The sequence below is a fragment of the Macrotis lagotis genome, chromosome 7 (assembly GCF_037893015.1).
Source record: "Macrotis lagotis isolate mMagLag1 chromosome 7, bilby.v1.9.chrom.fasta, whole genome shotgun sequence".
In the NCBI taxonomy this organism is placed as follows: Eukaryota; Metazoa; Chordata; class Mammalia; order Peramelemorphia; family Peramelidae; genus Macrotis; species Macrotis lagotis.
Window position 1 is genome coordinate 152229301 of NC_133664.1, and position 20930 is coordinate 152250230.

The following is a 20930-nucleotide window of genomic DNA, read 5'->3' on the forward strand; positions in this document are numbered from 1 at the left end:
TATTCCCACCTATGCTGTTTTTGCCAGAAATGACAAATCTAGATCGCTATTAGGAGCTCTGGTTTAAGCAAAGGGAAGGATATATGACTGTTGTATTGAGAGATTTAAATTGTATTTTTAAAATAACCTCTAATCTAGGACAAACCTGTGACAATGCCATCCTCATCCAGAAGAAAACAAAAACACACAAAAACTCAACAATTTGAATGGATAACATATTTATTTGAAAAAAAAAGTCCCATGGCTTTCTTTCTTTTCCTAGTCCTAATTCCTCATACTCAAAATGACTAATATGTAAACTTGTTAAACACAAATGTATATCAACATCTTTTACTAGACTGTTTGCCACTGAGAGATGGGGTGGGAAGGAAGGGTGGTAGAAAAATGTGCAACTTATAAATGTGCAAGTGGGCGAATGTTGAAAAACTTTCATAACTTTTCATGGGAAAAACTTTTAAAAAAGGATGAAAGTCTTTAAAATGAAATATTGCAATTAAGTTCTCAGATTCTGCCTATTTAGAAAACAACTTTTTCATCTTAAGAAAAAAAGAACTTCTTCAAAATTCTTAAAAATTATATATTTGGTCTTAGAGTCAAGGCAAACCCTCCAATAAATTAGAAGAACTAGGCCTAATGAAGCAAATTTGGTTTGAAAAACTGGATCCATTTCATAACCTTGGGGCAATTCTAATAGTACACAAGCAATGGAACTAGTATTCTCTGGTATTTTTGTACAACCATATGGATGAAGGATAGCAAATAGAGCAGAAAAATATTTTGTTCTTATTTCAACTATGGTCATATAAAAATAAACTACATGTCTAAAACAGTGGTTGAAATAATTTTCCAATCATTCAACAAGCATTTATTAAGTGCCTAATCTATTCCAGTTGCTGTGTTGGGCATTGGGGAAATAAAATCACAAATGAATAGGCCCTGCTGTCAGGTAAATTACATTTTATTGGGAGGGGGGTGGGAGATATACATGTATCTACTTATATGTGTTACATATACATACGTGTATATAAACATATGAAATTAAGATATATCTTGGATATATTATTGATATATAGATACATAAAGAGATACTATTAAGTTAAGTTATATATTAAGAAAGAAACCTGTTTAATCCAAATTCTATTTTTGTTTAACATGACTCTAGTGGACTGTACTCAAATCCTAGAGTCATAAGGATCCTTAAAGTTCTTCTTATCCAATACCTCTCTGTTTCCAGATGAGGATATCAATGCCTAGAGAAGATCAGAAACATACAAAGGGCATGAAATCATGAGATAGGTAGGACTAGAACTCAGAACTTCTGACTTTAGCTTTTGCTATGCTCCCATGCTATATTAGAGTTTCTAAACTTCCCCTATAGTTCAATAGACTTGTTTTTCTTTTTTTTCTTTTCTTTCTTTTATTTTATTTAAGGCAATGGGGTTAAGAGTGACTTGCCCCACAGCTAGGCAATCATTACCTGTCTGAGTCTGGATTTGAATTCAGGTCCTCCTAACTCCCCCTAGCTGCCCCCTTAAACTTGTTTTTCTAACAATTTCAAGGATATACAAACTCTAATTTCATATGATCTGATGGGGGTAGAAGTATTAAATTCGAACCCAGGTTATTATTTGTATGTACTTAATTCAACTCCAGAGTTGAAAATTTATCATGTTTTCAGAATATGGTACAATCAAGTCCTTTAACACCTCAATTCCATATCATGAAACTGGATTAAAAAAAATCAAACTATCTTACATAGTATAAATTCTGAAGAAGAGAGCAATTGCTTAGGTGAAAATAAACAAGGCACAGAACATTTTCTTTCTTTTATTATCCTTAATCATCAAAGAGAAGAGACTATCAGTAACTCCTTTGGAAAGAAAATTTATATAATCCCTGATTCTGGCTATTCTTTCATTTAAAAACAATTATTCCTTATAATAGTAATAAAGACATACTTGTCTAAAGCCTAATTCTTCCTTTTCTTCTTGAAATGACTTATGGTAAACAAATTATCTTTGGAATCACTGTAGCCTCTAATGCTATCCTTTTAGGAAAGGGAGAATTTCTTTTCCCCTTAAACATAAATCAGCAAAACTTTTAAAAGAGTGAAATATTTCCAATTCCCAAAGGATTGTAAAGTTTTCTTAGGATAGCATTTTTTTCTCTTTCTTGATTTAGGCAGGAAAGATGTCTTGATGAGATATCATATTTCCTTTCTCCCAAAATTTCTTGGTCATTAAAGATGATGTCAATGATGGCAATTTTCCCTAACAACCAAGCATAGATCTTCTCAAATGAGAGAATCATAAGGCTGGGAGGTGGGTGGGGTGGGTGGGGGTCGTGGTGGTACTATTGCTATCATCTTCATTAAATTCAGGAAGGTGGATGAATACTATCTTATGTACAAAAAAGTTTAAGATTAGGTCTAACTGGAATAATTATACTAGACAAAAATATATTTACTCTCTGACCACATGAGATTAATTCAATTTATAGTTCTAACTATAGGTCATTTCTAAGGCTTTTAAACAATTTCCTAATGATTTCATTTCATATAACTTTAATAATTATCTCATAAATAGCAAAATATATAATATTTCAAATAGCCTATTATACTTTTATACAGGGAATCTGAAAAATGTACAACAGTTTTTGAAATTTTTTTTAGGCTTTGAAATAGTTGGGGAAATTGGCATTCTTCTCAAAAGGGAAATTTTTAGAGGAACAATTATCTTCTTTTAAAATTATTTTTGGGCCAATTTAACAGAAATCATTTGTTTATTTCCAATTTGCATCTTCTGAATTATCCTTTAAATATGTTTCAAAAATATTAAATTTGTTTTTTCTAAAGATTAAAAATTTTACTAGCCCTAAAGGAGAATTTCATTTTCTCAATTCTAGGACAAAAGTGACCTTGTAGATTTCACAATCCCATGTGGGTTTGTGATTGTGTTTGGAAAGGGTTGGGAGAATGGAAAGTGAGAGAGGAGGCAGGGAGAGAGGAAAAACTTTAAATGAGATGAGAGCCTGTTAACAATGACTTCCTGTTTCCATGCTTGAGAAAGCTCCTTTAATTACACTGAATTTTTCTTTCTTACATGGAGAGCACTACAGATGCAATCATTTGTATTACGTACATTCAAAGTCCTGGAAGCAGACCAGCAGAAAAGAATAAGGGCAAAAAGGTGTGGATTTTCCATTTTAAGTTCTTGTTCCTTTCTATGCTCATTTGTTCACTTTAAAGTACATAATTGCAAAGAACATTGTGAAAAGACTAACCTGCCTTCTCTGCTCTCAGCACATTACTGGTATCTAAAGATATGAGAGGATGTTTTGAAAGCACCTTTTAAGGAATGAGGTAAAAGTGACTATATTTTTTTTTTCCTGAAGAGAAGCTTGAAGGATAAAAGGAGAAAAAGAAAAGAAGTGGAGTGGGGGTGGGGGAGGAACCATCAAGGGCAAACTTTGATACATAGATGAAAATAGATGTTATAATTTCTTTCTAGAAGTATTTTCAGAAGCACCTAATAACTCAATCATACCTTTTAACATAACAATGATGGTATTAATCTGTTTAAACTTAAAACTCTCTTCTCCAGGCATTACTGGGAAATCCTGGAAATATGTTCAGCAAGAAGCATTAACTATTCAAATAATCTGCAATGATAATAGTTTATCTATTTGAAAAATAGTCAGCAAGTAGCAGTCATATTTCTGAAGTGCCTGTCAGAATGTCTTTAGTTCAAGCTCAATTACTGAAGTTTTATTTCAAACTCTTCTAAAGGTCTCCACCTTCAACTCTTGCCCTAAGTATTAGGCAGAGTGTTTTTCTCCTTGTTTGATACCAAGAACAAGATGTAAGAACCAGTTGAACTGCACAGTCCAGCCTTTGTCTCTACAAACTTCTATCTGATCAAGGAAATATTTTTTGGCTTCCTCTTCATTTTTCCCCACTGTCAAGGCATCCCGAATATAGTCGATATCTTCTTTGCTAGTTAACTGGGGCATTCCAGTCATTAGCATCATGGAAAATAGGATGATCAACAGGTTAGTATGTTGCCGAAGAGCTAGGTAAGCCTTGACACAAATGTCCTGGATAAAAGGGAAAAAGATCAGTATTATTCTTAAAATGAGAAGAGATACTTAAACGAGTACTAAAGTTTCAAGATCTTAATTTGACTTGTATACCACATGTAATAGAAAATAACTCCTAAGACAGGGTTTACATTCATACATTATAAAGATGCAAAAGACAAATAATCTTTGTAAGTTATAAAATGCCTAATATAGTTTTTTTTACATAACCCTAGAGATGCTTAATGGATATTTTTTTCCTCATTCGCCATCTTTCATTTTATATTCTTGTCCTACAGATTGTTTCTCCCATATAGATATCAATAATGGAAATTTGTATAGCCAAGGAGAGGAATTAAACCATAGTGATAATTTCTACCAAGGGAAATCCACTATATCAACAGGAATATAGAATTTTCCCTAATCAAATCTAAATTTTCTTTTTTAAAAATTTTCTACCCATTGCTTCTTGTATTCTCCTCTGGGATCAAAAAGAACAAATCTAATCTCTATTCTCCATGACAACCCTTCATATACTAGAAGTCAGTCATCTTATCCTTCCCTTGATTTTGTTATCCTCCAAGGTTAACATCCCCATCAACTGATCCTCTCATATGTCAATGAACACAAAGCCCATTTCCATTCTAATTGCCCTCCCCTTCTCCAGCTTCTTAATGTCAATTCTAAATTGTTAAATTTAACACAATAATCCAGAAAGTGTAATCACAGTAGAATAAGTGGGACTATTGCCACCTTATTGATGGTAGGTATTGGGCTTTTAATGCAGTCAAAAATCATTTGCCTTTTTTAAATTCCTTGTGATTTGTTGAATTATATTGTACTTATTAGAAACAATAAAATCTAATTTTCATATTTTTTCAGGCAAATTGCTATCTAGACACATTTCATTGTGTACTTTGGATTATGGACTATAGGTGAAATGAAATTTAGCTATCTAGTTCAATCTTCTAATTTTGCAGATGAAGAAACCAAGAGAGGAAATGACTTATTCAAGATCATAAAAGTGATAGGTAGCAATGGAAGGATGTAAACCCAGATTCTTCAACTTCATATTTCTTGTGAAATTGATTTTCTGAATGCAAGTTTGTTCCTATTAAATCCCTTTTTCTTTTATTCTAACTCAACAGTATCTTAACTCATCAAGGTATGTATGGATTCTAAATTTGTTATCCAGCATGTTAAATATACCTCCAAGCTTTTACCTCAAGCCTTTACTCAAGTTTCTCAAATGTTAAACATCAGGCCAAGTGCAGATCCCTGGGGAGTCACACTAGGGTTGATTTAACCATTCATGATAGACAATTGTGTAATTCAGTGAATTCAGGACTATCACACGTATCTTGATAATAGAGATATTTTTGATAATGAGAGATATTTTTTCAATTCTCACCCAGATTTGTAAATATCTAGGTGAACTGTATTCACAGCATAATGCAGCTAAAAAGGGTTATCTTGGTATGACCTACTACAAATGGAACCGAGATGGTTTTAGGGAATACTTTCTTTTTAGTGTTTAGGTTTCATTTTAAAAGTTATCATTTAAATAATATTTTCTAGATGTTTGTCAGGAAATAATATTGAGCTTATATACCTGTAGTTTCTAGATTCTATTCTTTTTCTGTTTTTGGAGACAGATTTATTTGCTTTTTTAAAAAACCTGAGTTATTACTGATTTTTTAAAAATATATCACTGATACCCCCAATATTATCTTCCAGTCCTCAACAAAACTCTATTTTGTAATGAAGATATCAAATTAGCAAACCAAAGCAATCCCTTTACCTGGTCTGATGAATACATTCCTCATATCTGTTCCTTTCCAGTCAGCCTCTTTCATGTTTTCCATGATCTTGCAAATATTATTGATGGTGGTGTAGCAATAACATTCACCAATTCTTTCAGTTAATGAGGATATAGTGCATCTAGATCAAGTGACTCAAACTAATGGAAAGGAGTTAGGTTGTTCTCTTACTATCTTCCTACTTATCTTTAGTCTTTTCTGGCCCAAAGATCATTCTTCTTGGTAGAAACAAAACTAAATACAAAACAAAAATTTCTATTCATTCTTTTTTCCTTCTAGTTTATTCTCTACCTTTTTTTTGTTTTTAACCCTTAGTTTAATTTAGGGTTCTCATCCTTTTTCTTCCAGACTTTCCCCCCACTTAAGTCAGCAAAGACTAATGGGTTGGATATGGTTGGAATCTAACACCACATTTGTCTCTCCATCTTTTCAAAAGAGCTGAAATGTTTGTTCCACTCTTTGGTTTCAGTTCTTTTACTTTCCAATTGCTGATGGATTTAAAGTTCTCAAAGTCGCTTGGAGTTTTTCTGTTCATGACCATGCAGAATCCTTGGCCTCCTGAAAGAACACCTCAGTGCATTTAGGGCTCTTGCATTCTTAATGACTCCATTTATATTAAGAAATCATTTTCTTTTGTCCATGCATAAGCCCTATTGAGCTGCCTTTCACTTTCCCTTAGTAATTACATTGGCTAAGTGCAAACCTTATGAAAGTCAATATTCATATTAATTTGGCAACAAGTATAATTTTCACAAGATGATGGATGTGACTTTCCCTTGATTCAGAATTATTATACATTCTGATTAGTAATTATTTTAAGTCGCTGTGGTTTTGGAGAAAAGAAATATATGCCAGGTGAACATCTTAAAGGTGAAGACGTACGATCAAGCTTAAACTCCTGGTTTTAGCAGAAAATTTCTACCTACAAAGTAATGTATTATGGTGATGCCAATCAATGAATGCTCCCTTATGAGATGACTGATAACTGATATTTTATATAGTGCTTAATATTTGCCAGGTACTTCACATTCATTATTTCATTTGACCCTCACAAAAACTCTCTGAGATAGGGAATACAGGGATTATTATCTCTGTTTTAGAGATGACACGCAGGAAGGTTAAATAGTTTTGACCATGATTATGAGATGTGGGATCTGAATTCATATCTTATTTCATTTTTTAAAAATTATGTCATTAAATATTTCCCAATTATCTGCAAAAATTCCAATAATTAAAAAAAACTGTTACAAATTCTTCCCCTCCTTGAGAAGGTCAGCAATTTGATATTGATTTTACATTTGAAGACATGCAAAACATTTTTATATTAGCCAGAATCCATTTCTTCTTGACTCTGTCTAGTCTTGTATTGACTAAGCTATATTACCTTTCCCATGACATTTGATGTGATAACATCATTATCATCAAATGGGCACAGAATAAGAATATGAAAAGGAAAGACTGTAGAGTAAATGGAAACACACTGGATTCAGAGACTGAAGACCAGAATCCAAACTTCTGCTACCATCATGGCAGCTAAATTTCACAATGGAGAGAGTGCCAGATCTGAAGTCAGGAAGACTCATCTCCCTGATTCAAATCTGGCCTCAGACACTAGCTGTGTGACCTGGAAAAGTCCCTTAAAATTCTTTGCCTCAGTTTCCTCATCTGTAAAATGAGTTGGAAAGCAAACCATTCCAGTATCTTATTGTAATCCCTAATTAGATTTACAAAAGTCAGACATGAATGAAATGAACAAAAAACCCTATATATAATATATATTTATATATACACATATGGAGATATATATATATATATTTTTTCTGGCATTTAGTTTTTTAATCTAAAAATGATGAGATTAGCTCAGATTATTTCTAAAATCCCTTTCTACTAGAAATTTTTTAATCTGCTCTATTACAATTACAGAACTTCCTCACAAGTAGTCATCATGGAGACCACTAAGCTCAACTCATAACCTAACAAGAGTCTTGTCTCTAACATCTCCAACAAATAGTCAGTCCTACCCAATCATCTAATACAGAGTCCTCCTTGGAGAAAATAGACCAGCATTTATTCTCTAGTTCTGAATTGTTCAGCTGGTCCTGAAATTCAGATATAAATTTCTCCTCTGGATGAAAAAATTTCATTTCAGAATATTATCATTTGCCATATGCTCATCAGACTGACATAAAAGACTGACCAGATTTAATGACTAGAATGCTCGTCTGAACATTTCAAAGGCTCAAAGTCCTCATATAATCAAGCACAGATTCTCTGATTACTAAGAGTAGGTTTTCCCTGTTGGCTTAAACACATCAAAGAGAATCTGTAGTGTACTGATAAGGCAGAATTTCCACCAATCTTGATGATCTATTATGGCTTAAATGGCCTCTTAACTATTAAAAGTCCTTCTACCAATAACAGGAGAAGGTTCCCCATCATTGGAGGTTTCCAAACTCAAGGCTGGATGATTACTAGGGGATACTTTAAGAGGGGGATTCTTGCTCAGATATGGCATGGAATCCATAACTTCTGTGTAACTTCTAATTCCAATCTTTCTTGATAAAGAGAGAGAGAGAGAGAGAGAGAGAGAGAGAGTCTGTAACTAAAGCTGCCTATAACTCCCAAGGGAATCTATGGGTCTATGGTTCCAGGGGTATAACACAGGAACCAAGAAGTATCTTTTGTCCATCTCTTTGTAATTTTACGAACTCCCAGATACCACTATGCTAGGTGCAAATATAACCAATCTTTTTCTTTCCCCAATTCCTACTTGAAGCTTTTCCATTTTCAAGTGGAGAAGACAAGGCATCCTTCAGGAGAGGAACCCGGAGTACATTTCTACTGAATGCATCCAAAATTATTAAATAATGAGTTTTGTTTCTGTCGACCAGTTGTGAGTTCTCCTTTTTCAATTTTTCTGGATGTTTCTTTTTGCCTTATAAGCTTGTGCCATGCTTATTTAAATATATATCATACCCCTTTTCCTGTAAGCCCTCTGAAGACAAAAAATTATCTTCTTTAATGTTTGTATTTCTAGTATCTTACACAGGGTAGGAGCCTTAATAAATGTTTACTGATCTGAAATGAAATTCTGAGGAAAGTATCATACTAACAAATTCATGTTAAGAATAAATGATATGTCATAAAATTTTTGAGCTACACTTTTAATAAGGGGGTAATAAGAGAAGCACAGTTCCTGGAGTCATAAAAATATGAGTTCAAATCTGGCTTCTGATGCATACTAACTGTGTGATCCTGGGCAAATCACTTAAATCTGCCTCCGTTTCCTCATCTGAAAGCTAGAAAAGGAAATAGCAAACCACTCCAGTATCTTTGCCAAGATAACCCCACATGGGGTCACAAAGTCAAACAAGATTGAAAAACAACTGAAGGACAACAGAAAAGCAACATAGACAGGCTGAAATCCTACTTTAGATATTTTACTAGTCAATTGATCCTAATCTTTCTCAACATTAGTTCCCTTTTGTGAAAAATGGGGATAGATGTTATCAACTCCACTGGTAATGATTGTGATGATGGAAGGGCATAATATATTGTATCAAGGCTGTTTTGTTTTGTTTGTGACAAACTGGTGATTTTCATTCTTGTGGGAAACTCCTACTGAAACTGAAACTCCCACAAGTTCTGTAATTTATAGTCCTAGAGGACTGCAAAGTAAATGCTCCAGTCAAACAATCCATTTTTTACAAGAGGCAGGAAATTGAATTAGGTCTCCTTGCTCCAAGCATTACCTTCTCTCCCCTAAAGGCTTAAGTCCTATCTAATAGGATTGAGATAAGGACTAGACCTGTGATTTCATTTAAATAGGAAATCTCCAAATGTAGAAACTTCTACCAATTCCAGCTAACACTTTGCAACCTATTATCCAAGGGAGCTGTCCAAAGCAATGTCAAACTCAGAGATACTGGAGTCACTAATTCATTCACATGAATTCCTTCAGGTCAAATATTGACTTAGAAAAATCACACTAAAATGACCTATTTTTTATTGCATTTTTATTTATTTTGTTAACTATTTCTAACTATATTTTAATTTGGTTTGGCAGCTTTTGACTTCTCTGATCCATAGTACTGACAAGTGAAGGGACTTGGCCCAGGTCACACCTCCAGGATATGCCAGTGGTGGCACCTGAACCCACAGCTACCTGAGTTTAAGGACAGTCCTTTAACCACTATGAGCACAGCTTCTCATTTGGAATGAGTTATGGAATAGATGTAAGGCATTATTATCTGCAGAGTGGTAAAAACTGGAAAGGATGGGGTTAGGGTAATTAAAAAGACGGTTGAGAGAAGCCAGATGACACACAACCAATATCTGCAATTTTGCTGAGGTTTAAGGTAATTATACCTTCATCTCTAAAAGGTGACTTTCCCATTAGTCCTATCTGTGGAAAATTCCTTCTCTTAACATGGATAAAAGAAACTGAATGCCCTGACATTTGAGGGGTATGGAAGTGGCAACTAATATGGGAGGAATTACTTGCCTAGCCAACAAAGGTCTTGGGAAAGAAAAAAAACTTTAGAAGCACTGATTATAAATTCATGAAATAGGTCCTGATTTGTACAAAACTGCTTCTTAAGAGTGACATCTAGGGGTGACTGCCTTTTAAATTCACTCTTAACTGAAAGCAATGTTTATGTATTTCTAAAAGCTTAAAAATATTCAACCATATTGCTAAACTTCATTATTTAAGCATTTACTGAACACCTAAAATGGTCAAAGCTGATCTTACAAGCTTCTTTACTCTAGGCAAGGTTGTTAGATCTAAATACAGGCTATATCAAAGATGTCAGTACAATTTTGGAACAACTGGTATTTTTCTTCCTTGACCCATGTTAACCTTGTTAATTATTAGTATTAGTATATATTTCATTATTCAGTCAGTATATAAACTCTTTTTTTCTAATTGAAATATATCTATTGCTTATAAGCAAAAGAACCCTACAAAACCATATCTATATCTATCTATCTATCTATATATATATATTACAACAACTGTGTCATTTAGTAACATGTTTAATAAGTTATTTATGCATTAGGTTAGATCAGATGGTCTATGGTTCCTTCCAACCCTAAACTTTTTAAAAAATTTTCTTTGTTTCCTGTCTGTTTCATAATTCTTTGAAGATAACAAGATTGAACCTATAAACTAAAAAATAATACACAATTTATTTCATCTTATCATCAGGTGGCAGTATTTACTATTTTATTACAGATTTATAAACTCTTGGATATGGAAGGGATCATAGGGGGCATCTAGTCCAACCAGGATCTCACTCAAAGCAGGAATCTCTTCCATAACACTGATTTCTTTTTTTTTTTTTTAACCAAAGACTCCTTTACTTTTTATTAACTCCCTAATAAAGAGGCTATTCAAATGTATAAAAACAGAAAACAGAGGCACAAATAAACTCTTCTACCAGGGATAATATATTTCAATTGTTTCCCTCTCTAAATTGAGAATTTCCTTGGATGCTGATACAATGTTTATAAAGAAAAGCATTTCAACTGCTAAAGATCTTTCTAGAAATTTGAATATTACAGGTTAATGTTTAGAGTAACTTCTTTAAAGACTTAAAATCAGGTGGTCTTAGATTAATTGTTGGTATGCAAATAATCTTTTCCTTTATGTTTTAGGAACATATTTCATTAAAGAGAATTAATTCATTATAACCATTACCATCAAAAATGCTTACTGCAAGCCCACTTTGGGCATGGTACTATGTCCCTTGGTTTCAGAAGATTTCATCTTCCTCCCTGACTGGTTAAATCTCTATTTTTAGGGAATAGTCCAAAGAAATTAGCTCTATGCTAAACTAGTCACCTCTAAAAGAAGGCAAGGAAGAATAGGGCCTTCTTTTTCTCTATTCAGGAAAACCAACTTCTAGAGACTAATAGTAATAGATGATATTTCTAAAATACTGTAAGATTTGGAAAATGCTTTTTAAATATTATCTCATTTGATTCTCCCAGTAATCTTGTATGATAGGTGTTATTATAATTACCATTTTATAGATATGGATCAGAGAGATTATCTGTCCAGGGTCTTATAGCTAGAAAGTGTCTGAGATCAAATATGAACTTATGTTTGCCTGGTTCCAATTCCTGGGCTCTATTCATTGTGCCACTTAGTTGCCGTTAGGTTAGTATGTTCATTCTGTGAAGAGGGCCATCATTTATTCTTTTAATCTTTTTGCCTTTTCTGGGTGACCTAAACAATCATCAACAAATGCAGCCATGGGTTAATAGGTAGTGATATATACTCTTTATTCTTTTTTCCTTTTATTCTATAAAACTACCAATTGGTAGTTCAGTTTACTCAATACATTAGTCAAGTTTATTAGAGGAATTATTTTTCCAGGTTTACATGAAATCAAAGCCTCTTAAACATATCAGATTATTACTAGATTAACTAAAATACTTTTTACCTTTGGTACTAAGTATGAGGGAATCTTGACAGTATTTTGAAAGGTCATGATCCCTTACCATCTAAAGGGAAACCAAGACAGATATTTAAATATAAATTTGACTAATAAAAGGAAGAAGTAGATAACTGCATACTCAAATTTTTCCTGAGAAAGTTAGTGCTGTTCATGTGAAACTACATATCATTACTTCTAACCCATCAATACTGATCAGAAGTCCTAATTAGATGATAGAAGAATAAGAAATTAGTACTGTTTGCAAAATTTTAGCTGACCTGCTAGACAACCTCCATTATTCCTTTGATTGGTCCATAGAATCACATTCTCATTCTGCACCTCAATACTTAAATCTAAATCTGAATCTCAAAATATACTCATCATTAGCAAGCTAGTCACTAATTCTAAATTTTGGGGCCTATCTATAGATAAACACAGTGCATGTCTGCATTTTGGAGAAGAAAATGATAAACCATTCTTTTATCTTTGCCAAGAAATCCACATAGAGTGTAGCTTGGACAGGCATTGGAAGACAGAGGCAGACAGAAGGGCCTGGCATGCTATGTCCTTGGGGTCGTGACTAGATAACTAAATAACAACAAATGCTTACAATTTATGCATGTAGATATTTATATAATAGTAGCACATAGGATTGGATATCAGAATACCTGGGTTCTTAAGTCATCTATGCTGCCAACTAAGCAGCAAAAAAAATTAGGCTTAGTAGGAGGGAGGCCAAATGGTTACTGGGAATCATGACTGGTATTTAAAGGGGAAAGGATGGATACTTCTGTACACTACTGGAGCGAGAAATTTACCAAGCACAAGCTGGTGGTTTCCTGGCACTGATGGTACACCAAGGTACCTCACTGATAGGGGAGGAAGAGAAACCAATTCAAAGACCAAGGGACTCCTGAAACATCCAAACCATCACCACTAGTGCTATTTCCTATCAAATATGGCCATGAGGTGGAATGGTTCTGGAAAAAGCAAATGAGAAGGATGCCTTTCACAGTATATCCCTCATTATAACACACATAATTGGGCAAGTCATACCACCAGTTCCTTGATTGGTATGGCCCTCCTTGATACCAAAGGACAACTATTAGTGTTATTAATATTATTTGTTGCTTATAGTATTATGATTATGATTATTATTACAAAGATGGTGCATTCTGGAAGTTGACTATATTTGAATGTGAAAGATCAAGAATTCAAGATAGTACCAAGACTGTGGGTGGGGTATCTAGAAAGGTGTTATTGATTATAATGAATACAGAAGCTGAGGATATTTAAATGCAGTACATAATATTAATGGGAGGAAAAAAAGGAGGTAAAATAAGTATATAATTCATTTTTTCAAAAGTCTCATTGAGGAATAATAACAGAAGCAATAATAAGACATTTGTATGACATTGTGTATTCTTTACCAAATGCTTTCTTCCCAACAACTCTTTGAGTATTAATGAAGAGAATGACTAAAGAGCCAGATTTTTCTGCATTTATCTACTTCTTTAAATGTCAGTATTTTTGCTGTGTTTGGACAACTCAATTTAGATAAATCCCATCTCTGTGATAGAAAAGAACTGATGGAGTGATTTTTGTTTCCTTAGAAGATGAATTTCAGCCAACTATTTTTTTCCACTTTTCCCCCTCCAGGAAATTGTCAAAATGTGTGATTTTTAACTTGGAAGAAAAACAGGACTGAAACATGTCAAACCCCTTAAAAAGCAACAACAAAAAAAAAATTCCACACCTTTAAAAAAGTTACCAGGATCTGGATCCCCACTGAGACAATGCAGAGGAGAACAAATGGAAACAAACCTTAAGACTATCTGACCACAGGAAGGTCTCAGTCTCACTGCCCATGGCACTGAGGTCTGAGAGAAGGAAGGTTTGAAACCACCAAAATGAACATCAGGTACACCAAAGACAAACAGGAATAAACAAGAAATGGAAAATTTCAAAATCCAGGATTGGAATAGGAGTTAGACTAAATTACCTCTGAACTCCTTTTTAAGAAAGATGGCAGTGAAGAGCACTGGCAGGCTAAAGACCTACCTATGTTACTATTTGTATGACCTTGGGTAGATCATTTAACTTCTTTGCACTCAATTTCCCCACCTGTAAAATGAAGGATTGGACAAGATGACCTCTGGGGTCCCTTCTAGATCTAAATATATGATCTTAGATCATGATTTATATGGCCCTACAAAGGACTCTCTTTAGGACTTTGACTAGAAACTCTGTAATTTTTTTGGTTCAAGAGTTTCTTTGAACTCTTAAAAACAATTGATGTTACGAAAAGAGTTTTTGTTTGACCATAGAGACCTCCCCCAAAGGAATTTTTTTGGGGGCTCCTCTGTCCTTGGACCATACTTTGAGAAATGTTGTTCTAGGCCACAAAGGGGTTGACATACAAAAGATATGGTCCTGAAAATCTACGCATAAATTTTTAAAAAAATAAAATCATAGATGCATGAAAAAGATGGCTCCATAATGGAAAGTTTTGATGAACTAAGCAATCAGTCCCTAATTCACATTCTCCTTTAGTTTGGGTTTTTATATTCCTTATCATTTTTTAAGTCTCAGTTTCCTCATCTGCAAATCATCTTCATAGATGTGTGGTAGCGAAGGGGTACAATAAACCTGGGAGCATTATGTAAATGTGACTTTATTACTGCTGTTTTTACACCAGAGTTGGTGTGTATTGCGAGACAGTCAGGGAAGTAGATTATATGATGGCAGCTTGGGGCACATGAAGAATAAGAGCACTAGGTCTCAGGTCAGGAACACCTAAATTCAAATTTAGACACTTAGTAGCTGTGTGACCCAAACTAATCACTTAGCTCTGTTTAACGAAGTTTCCTCAGAGTGAGCATAAATAATTTTTTTTCCTGCTCTGACCAGAAATTTTGAAGGTCTTCCCTCCCCAGATATATTCCTTTAGGAAGTCAAACTAAGTCATAAGCCTCAGTTCTCTCCTAGCCTTTAATCACTGACAAACAAAATCACTGAGACCTGGGAAAGACTTTAGCTTAAAAAAGGCCAGGGTCTCTAGGTTCATCACCAATTGCTCTGACCTGTGGACTCAGATGACCCTGGAAGAGAGAGTGGGGCTAATAATTTTGCACAAAGCCTCATTCAAATCCAATAAACTTGCAAGTCAAGACATCCCTATGTCATTGGTTTTCTTGTAGAATGAAGGACAAACAACCACAAAATGAGAATAATAAGAGCATCTACCTACCATGGTTGTTGTGAGGATCAAATGAGATAATATTTGTAAAAACACTTAGCACGCACAGTGTCTGGCATAGAGAAAATGTAAATTATGCAGTTTAAACTTAAAAGTGTTCTATAAATACATTTTTTTTGAGGGAGAGCCAGCTATTAAACATTTTACCAGCACACCACTGAAAGGAAACTATAAACACTCCCATTTTAATTTCAATCTATGAAATCTCAAACACTTTCATCTTACAGACGAAAAACTGGTGCTCCTGCAGTCTAATTTGCTTGCCTAAGGTCATACAGGCAGGGAGAAGTCAAGTTGGCATTTGAACCCAGGTCCTTTGACTCATGATCCAGTTCTTTTTTTATATCTTTTTACTTAGCCTGGTCCAAAGGTGATATGACATATGTTTCATTGTTAACTCATACTTGAAGCCTTTATGGTTTGCTCTAAACCCACCAGAACTTGAAATTTGCCTTCATAGCTGGGAGAAACTCCCCCCCCACCCCAACTCCACCCCACACTGGGATTAAGACATCAGGGTAGGGCTTTTGTGGATGTTTCTAGCTTCCTATTACTTTTTAAGAATAACACATTACCTGAAATTTCTGGAAGTGTAGGCTTGTTTTCTTTCCAGAAGTTCCCATCACGAAGAGGAAGTCTGGGGTTAGCACAAATGGAACTCTTTCTTTGTTGATACCCAGGAAACTTTTATAATTCCCAAGAATGTGACCAAAGTCAATATGAAATAGATTTCCTTAAAGGAAAGAAATATCAGAGATCACTGTGGTGAATAACTAGCTTGTAATAGCCCCAGTAGGTTAATGTTGACTTCTTGGAAAGTTTCTTAAGCTGCCTTAAAGTCAACTACCTGGGGACAGGCAAATTTTTCTTTTTTTGCGTGATATTCATTATCTTCAGCTTAATTAACTTCAACAATCATCTATTAAGCATCAGTATATACCAGACTCCAGGGATAAAAGATAACAACAAAAATCCCTTCCCTTAAAGACCTCACTGCACGTTCTATTGAGGAAAGAAACATGAATGCATGAAGTACAGAATCAATCAATGAACAAATATTTATTATTTACTTACATACTATACTACATATACTTAGACAAACTATCATCCTCATCTCTACCCTTGGAATTCATTCCAGGAAATGCTTCTCTTTCCTTTCCTCCCTTTCTATCTGCCTGCTCCCTTTTATGTATAGTCTTTTTCCATTTGAACATTGGCTCCTTGAAAGCAGGGACTGTCTTGCTTGGAATTATTTATATCCCCAATGCTTACAGTTTAAGAAATATTTTAATTATTTACTATTTATATAAGCCCGGTGCTATGCTAGATGCTGGGAAATAAAAACTGTTTCTGCCCTTGAAAAACTTACATTCTATATACAAAGTAATTTGTAGTCATTAGCAACTGAGGAGGAGGGTACAAGTGAAGGAAGTTATGAATTCTGTGATTCTTTTGTAAGATGTGAAAGAAATACACAGTAAAACATGAATCAAACGCATTTCTGACATTATTGCAATATTCTTTAAGTTGCAATCAATGGTATTACTAAATTCTAGTTTATCAGAATTATTAGCAATTTTTATCAGAATTCTTGGGTTAGATATAGTCAAGTTTACATAAGATCACATGCTATTTTAAGTTCAATATATTACGGAAATGATTTTGAATTTATCAATCAGTAATTGAGTTGTGCCCTCTAAACACAAACCTACACACACACACACACACACACACACACACACACACACACACACACTCTCACAAAGTGGCTCATCTCTTAAACTAATGTTCTAGGTTCATAAACATTCCCATATTTAAAAAAAATGAAACCAAACTAATCAAGCTTTTCCTGAAGAATAGATAAGAAAATTCACCTCTCTTCTATCACTTGGAGTGGGCATGAAACACTAAATATATTGGTAAACTTTGAGATGTGTTGGTTAGTTTTGCTAAGCTTCTCTTTCTCTTCTTCTTTGTCCTCCCCCTCCTCCTTCTTTTCCTCTTCCTTTTCTATCCCCCCCATTTTTATTGGTTGATTTTGGATGATCACTCATAAAACAACTTTATTACAATAATGTTTTAAAATGCCTAGGAAAGAATGAGCTATAATGATTTTCCATCTGAAATGCATTTTATGTTCACTATTATTGCAACAATACTAAGTCTTCACTTAAAAAATGGATGTTTTGATGAAAATTATGTAAGTGCCTAAGGTCAAGGTACTGTAGTTGTGCTTTCAGATGGCTTTAGACTTTTTTAGAGAAAAGAGATGATCAGTAGTTCCATGCTCTTCTATTTAAAGAAGCAGGGATACAGTTAAAAGGAAAGACAAACATGGAGCTAATAGCTTTATGAAAATAAAAGATGTGTTGACTTGTATTAGTATCATTTTCACCAGTTTGACAGGACATAAAATTTGCTGTTGCATCTAGAACTCATTAAAATGGAAGCCTAATACCACAGCATGCAGAAACCCACACAGTTTTGTTGATTGGTTTTATTGTTTTACATAAAAGCAAATGTTTGGCTTCTACTACATTTGCAATCAATAACAAATGTGTGCATTGTACAAATCAGACTCCTGGTTCCAAGGCAGACGGCAAATAAGGCTTTGTGTGCAGTTGTCCCTTCTGCTGGAATTTTATTTGAAAACAAACATTTTTAATATCATTTGACATGTTTCGCTAAATGTATTTATGATTGGGGGTATATTGTAAGGTTATAATTTTGGAGGGGAGAATATAAAGAGTGTTTCCTGGATGTTTTTCCTAGATTTCAGGCTCTAGTGGAGACTTATGTGTATCTATTCATTTTATGGTTCTGTGATATGTAAATGCTACATAAACTGTAACAATGATCTGTGATTTGTCAGATCTAAACTAAACTAGTTGTATGTTGATTGAAGAATTCATTCAAACTGACTCAAACTGCTGATAATTTAAAAGTCTGAGACCTTCTTCTTGTAGCACAGAATGAACCTAGAAAAAGATGCTTTCAATTTAACTCCTTAAAAGTAAATGGCTATTGTAGAAGTAAGCTTAATTCCATGTTGAAAACTGTCATTTTCCTGAGGCTTAAAGTAAGAAAGCACATTTCAATCACCTCTTACCCCCTTACCTCAAGCTTTACCCTCCCATGTCCCAGGAGATGCTCATCTGTTGAAGCCTGCCTAATAAAAATGACTCATAGATCATTCTTAAATTAATACTTTTATCTTAGTAATTTCTTACATTCTTTTTTCATTTGTACTATGCTTCATTGGAAAAGTCTGGACTGAACAAATACTATATCTTCTTTGTAGGTAATTTTCTCCTCACTGGTCACTAATGTAGGTAGCACATTTTGGACTTGGAAGAACTTAGAGATGATTTCTGCCCTCCTTTCTGCCAGTTAAGTCAAGTTATTTTAATAAAATTTTTGTGCCATCTTGCCTCCAAAATAGTGTGATTTTTATTCCATGAAACACTATATGTAAGGTCTCATTCTAGGTACTAATCATCCAAAGATAGATGTTACACAGATTCCAATGTATGGGTCGGGGATGTGAAAGGAACATACATACAAAAATTAGCAAACATTTAAGTTCTAGGCACTGTCCTGGATACTGAGAATAGAACAACAAAACTGAGTTAAGTCCCTGCCCTCAAGTGCTTCACAAATTGCTATGACACAAATAACTATGATTCAATGGAGAATGTAACAAATACAAAAGATTTCAGGCAAAATTCAAGAACAAAAAAACAACCTCATTAGAATACCTTTATGAGACTATCAGTCTTTGAGAACTTACCTTCATTGACTTGAAAAGGCAAAGAGTAGAAAAAGAGTTGTATAAATGTGTTAATTCGCCTTAATTTAAGGTAAAGCAAACTGGTGAAGACTGAATGTTGGTAAAAAGTTCTTTGAATTTGGGTTTGGACCACTTAGACTTCTATATATGAACTCTCTCTGTATGCATGCATCATTTCACATAGCATATTTGGACCAATGCATTAAGATACACATTTAGGTTGGAGATTAGAAAAGATAGAATGCAGATACCCATAACTCTTAAACATCTTAATTTCTCTTAAAATTAACAGGGGTGGGGGAATAAACTCACCTGTCTCTGTGATCATAATGTTATCATTGTGTCTGTCTCCAATACCAAGAACAAAGGTTGCCACACAGTAGCCAGCACATGAATATACAAATTTCTCCACTGCTGCCTGGAACTTTTAATATAAAAGTACCCAAAGGTTATTTGATGTATCTCCCCTAAGAAGTATATTATACCTAATAAAGGTTATTCCCCCCAATGCTTACTATGGAAATGACATTCAAAGAGAGAATTGTAAGGGTATTCATTTGAACTATAGATATTAGTTATAACTGACTTTTACTCTGGGATAGCTAGGTGGTGCAATGGATAAAGAGCTGAGCTGAAATTCGGGAAGATTCATCTTGAATTCAAATTTGACTCAGATATTTGCTAACTTTAACCTTAGGCAAATCACTTAACTCCTGTTTGCCTCAATTTCCTCATTTGTAAAATGAGTTGGAGAAAGAACTGGCAAACCACTCTTGTGTTTTTACTAAGAAAACTCAAATGGGGCCAACTAGGTGGTGTAGTAGATAGAGTATTGGTCTTAGAGTCAGAAGGACCTGAGGTCAAATCCAGCCTTGGACACTTAATATATATTAACTGTATGACCTTGGGCAAGTCACTTAACCTTACTGCCCCACAAAACAAACAAATAAACAAAAGGAAAGAAAACCCAAATAGTGTCATGAAGAGTTGGACATGACTAAAGCAACTGAACAACAACAAATGTGTAATAAGCCAAGAAACGTAGGTTGGAGGTTGGTTGGTTTTTAGCTACTATATAGGGGATTTTTATGAATTGATTGAGGAACAAATGTCAAAGGCAGTAGTAATTAAATCAAAAGGGTTCACTAACTCATCATGCATCAATGCCCAACCCCTAAAAGAAATTCAAAGCAATTTTCTCCCATACTGTATAACTCTTGCTTTGCTCTTGATCACTAATGGGATGTGAGCCTTCACAAAGTCATTATGTATAATAGACTATTAAATGTCACTAATTACTTTTATCTCCCAACAAAGGACTAGTAACCATGCAAATGAGACTCACTAATCCTGAGGAGCAAAGCTTTAAATGACAGCCAAACAATCTTTACTACACAGTTTGGAAAGGACTCAGTACATGTACTTCAAAAGCATGCTGGAACTGACATTTTCAGTATCCATAATTAATTGTTCAGATTAGAGCAGAGTTTAAATTATAAATCACTTTATATAATATTTGGTATTTTGTTTGGTGGAACATA

At 34.2% G+C, this 20930-nt stretch overlaps 1 protein-coding gene across 3 annotated transcripts in view; it reads right to left on the bottom strand.

Annotated features, from left to right (window-relative positions):
* Positions 1–214: 214 nt before the first annotated feature.
* Positions 215–20930, bottom strand: part of PIK3CG (phosphatidylinositol-4,5-bisphosphate 3-kinase catalytic subunit gamma) — a 59193-nt gene continuing 38477 nt past the window's right edge. For all 3 annotated transcript variants that reach the window (XM_074193942.1, XM_074193940.1, XM_074193941.1), the window contains 3 exons: positions 19702–19813; positions 16175–16332; positions 215–4095 (listed from right to left, as the gene is read on the bottom strand). In XM_074193942.1, the coding sequence (XP_074050043.1) occupies positions 3817–4095; positions 16175–16332; positions 19702–19813 (549 nt within the window). In that variant the 3' untranslated portion in view covers positions 215–3816. The remainder of the gene's footprint in view (positions 4096–16174; positions 16333–19701; positions 19814–20930) is intronic.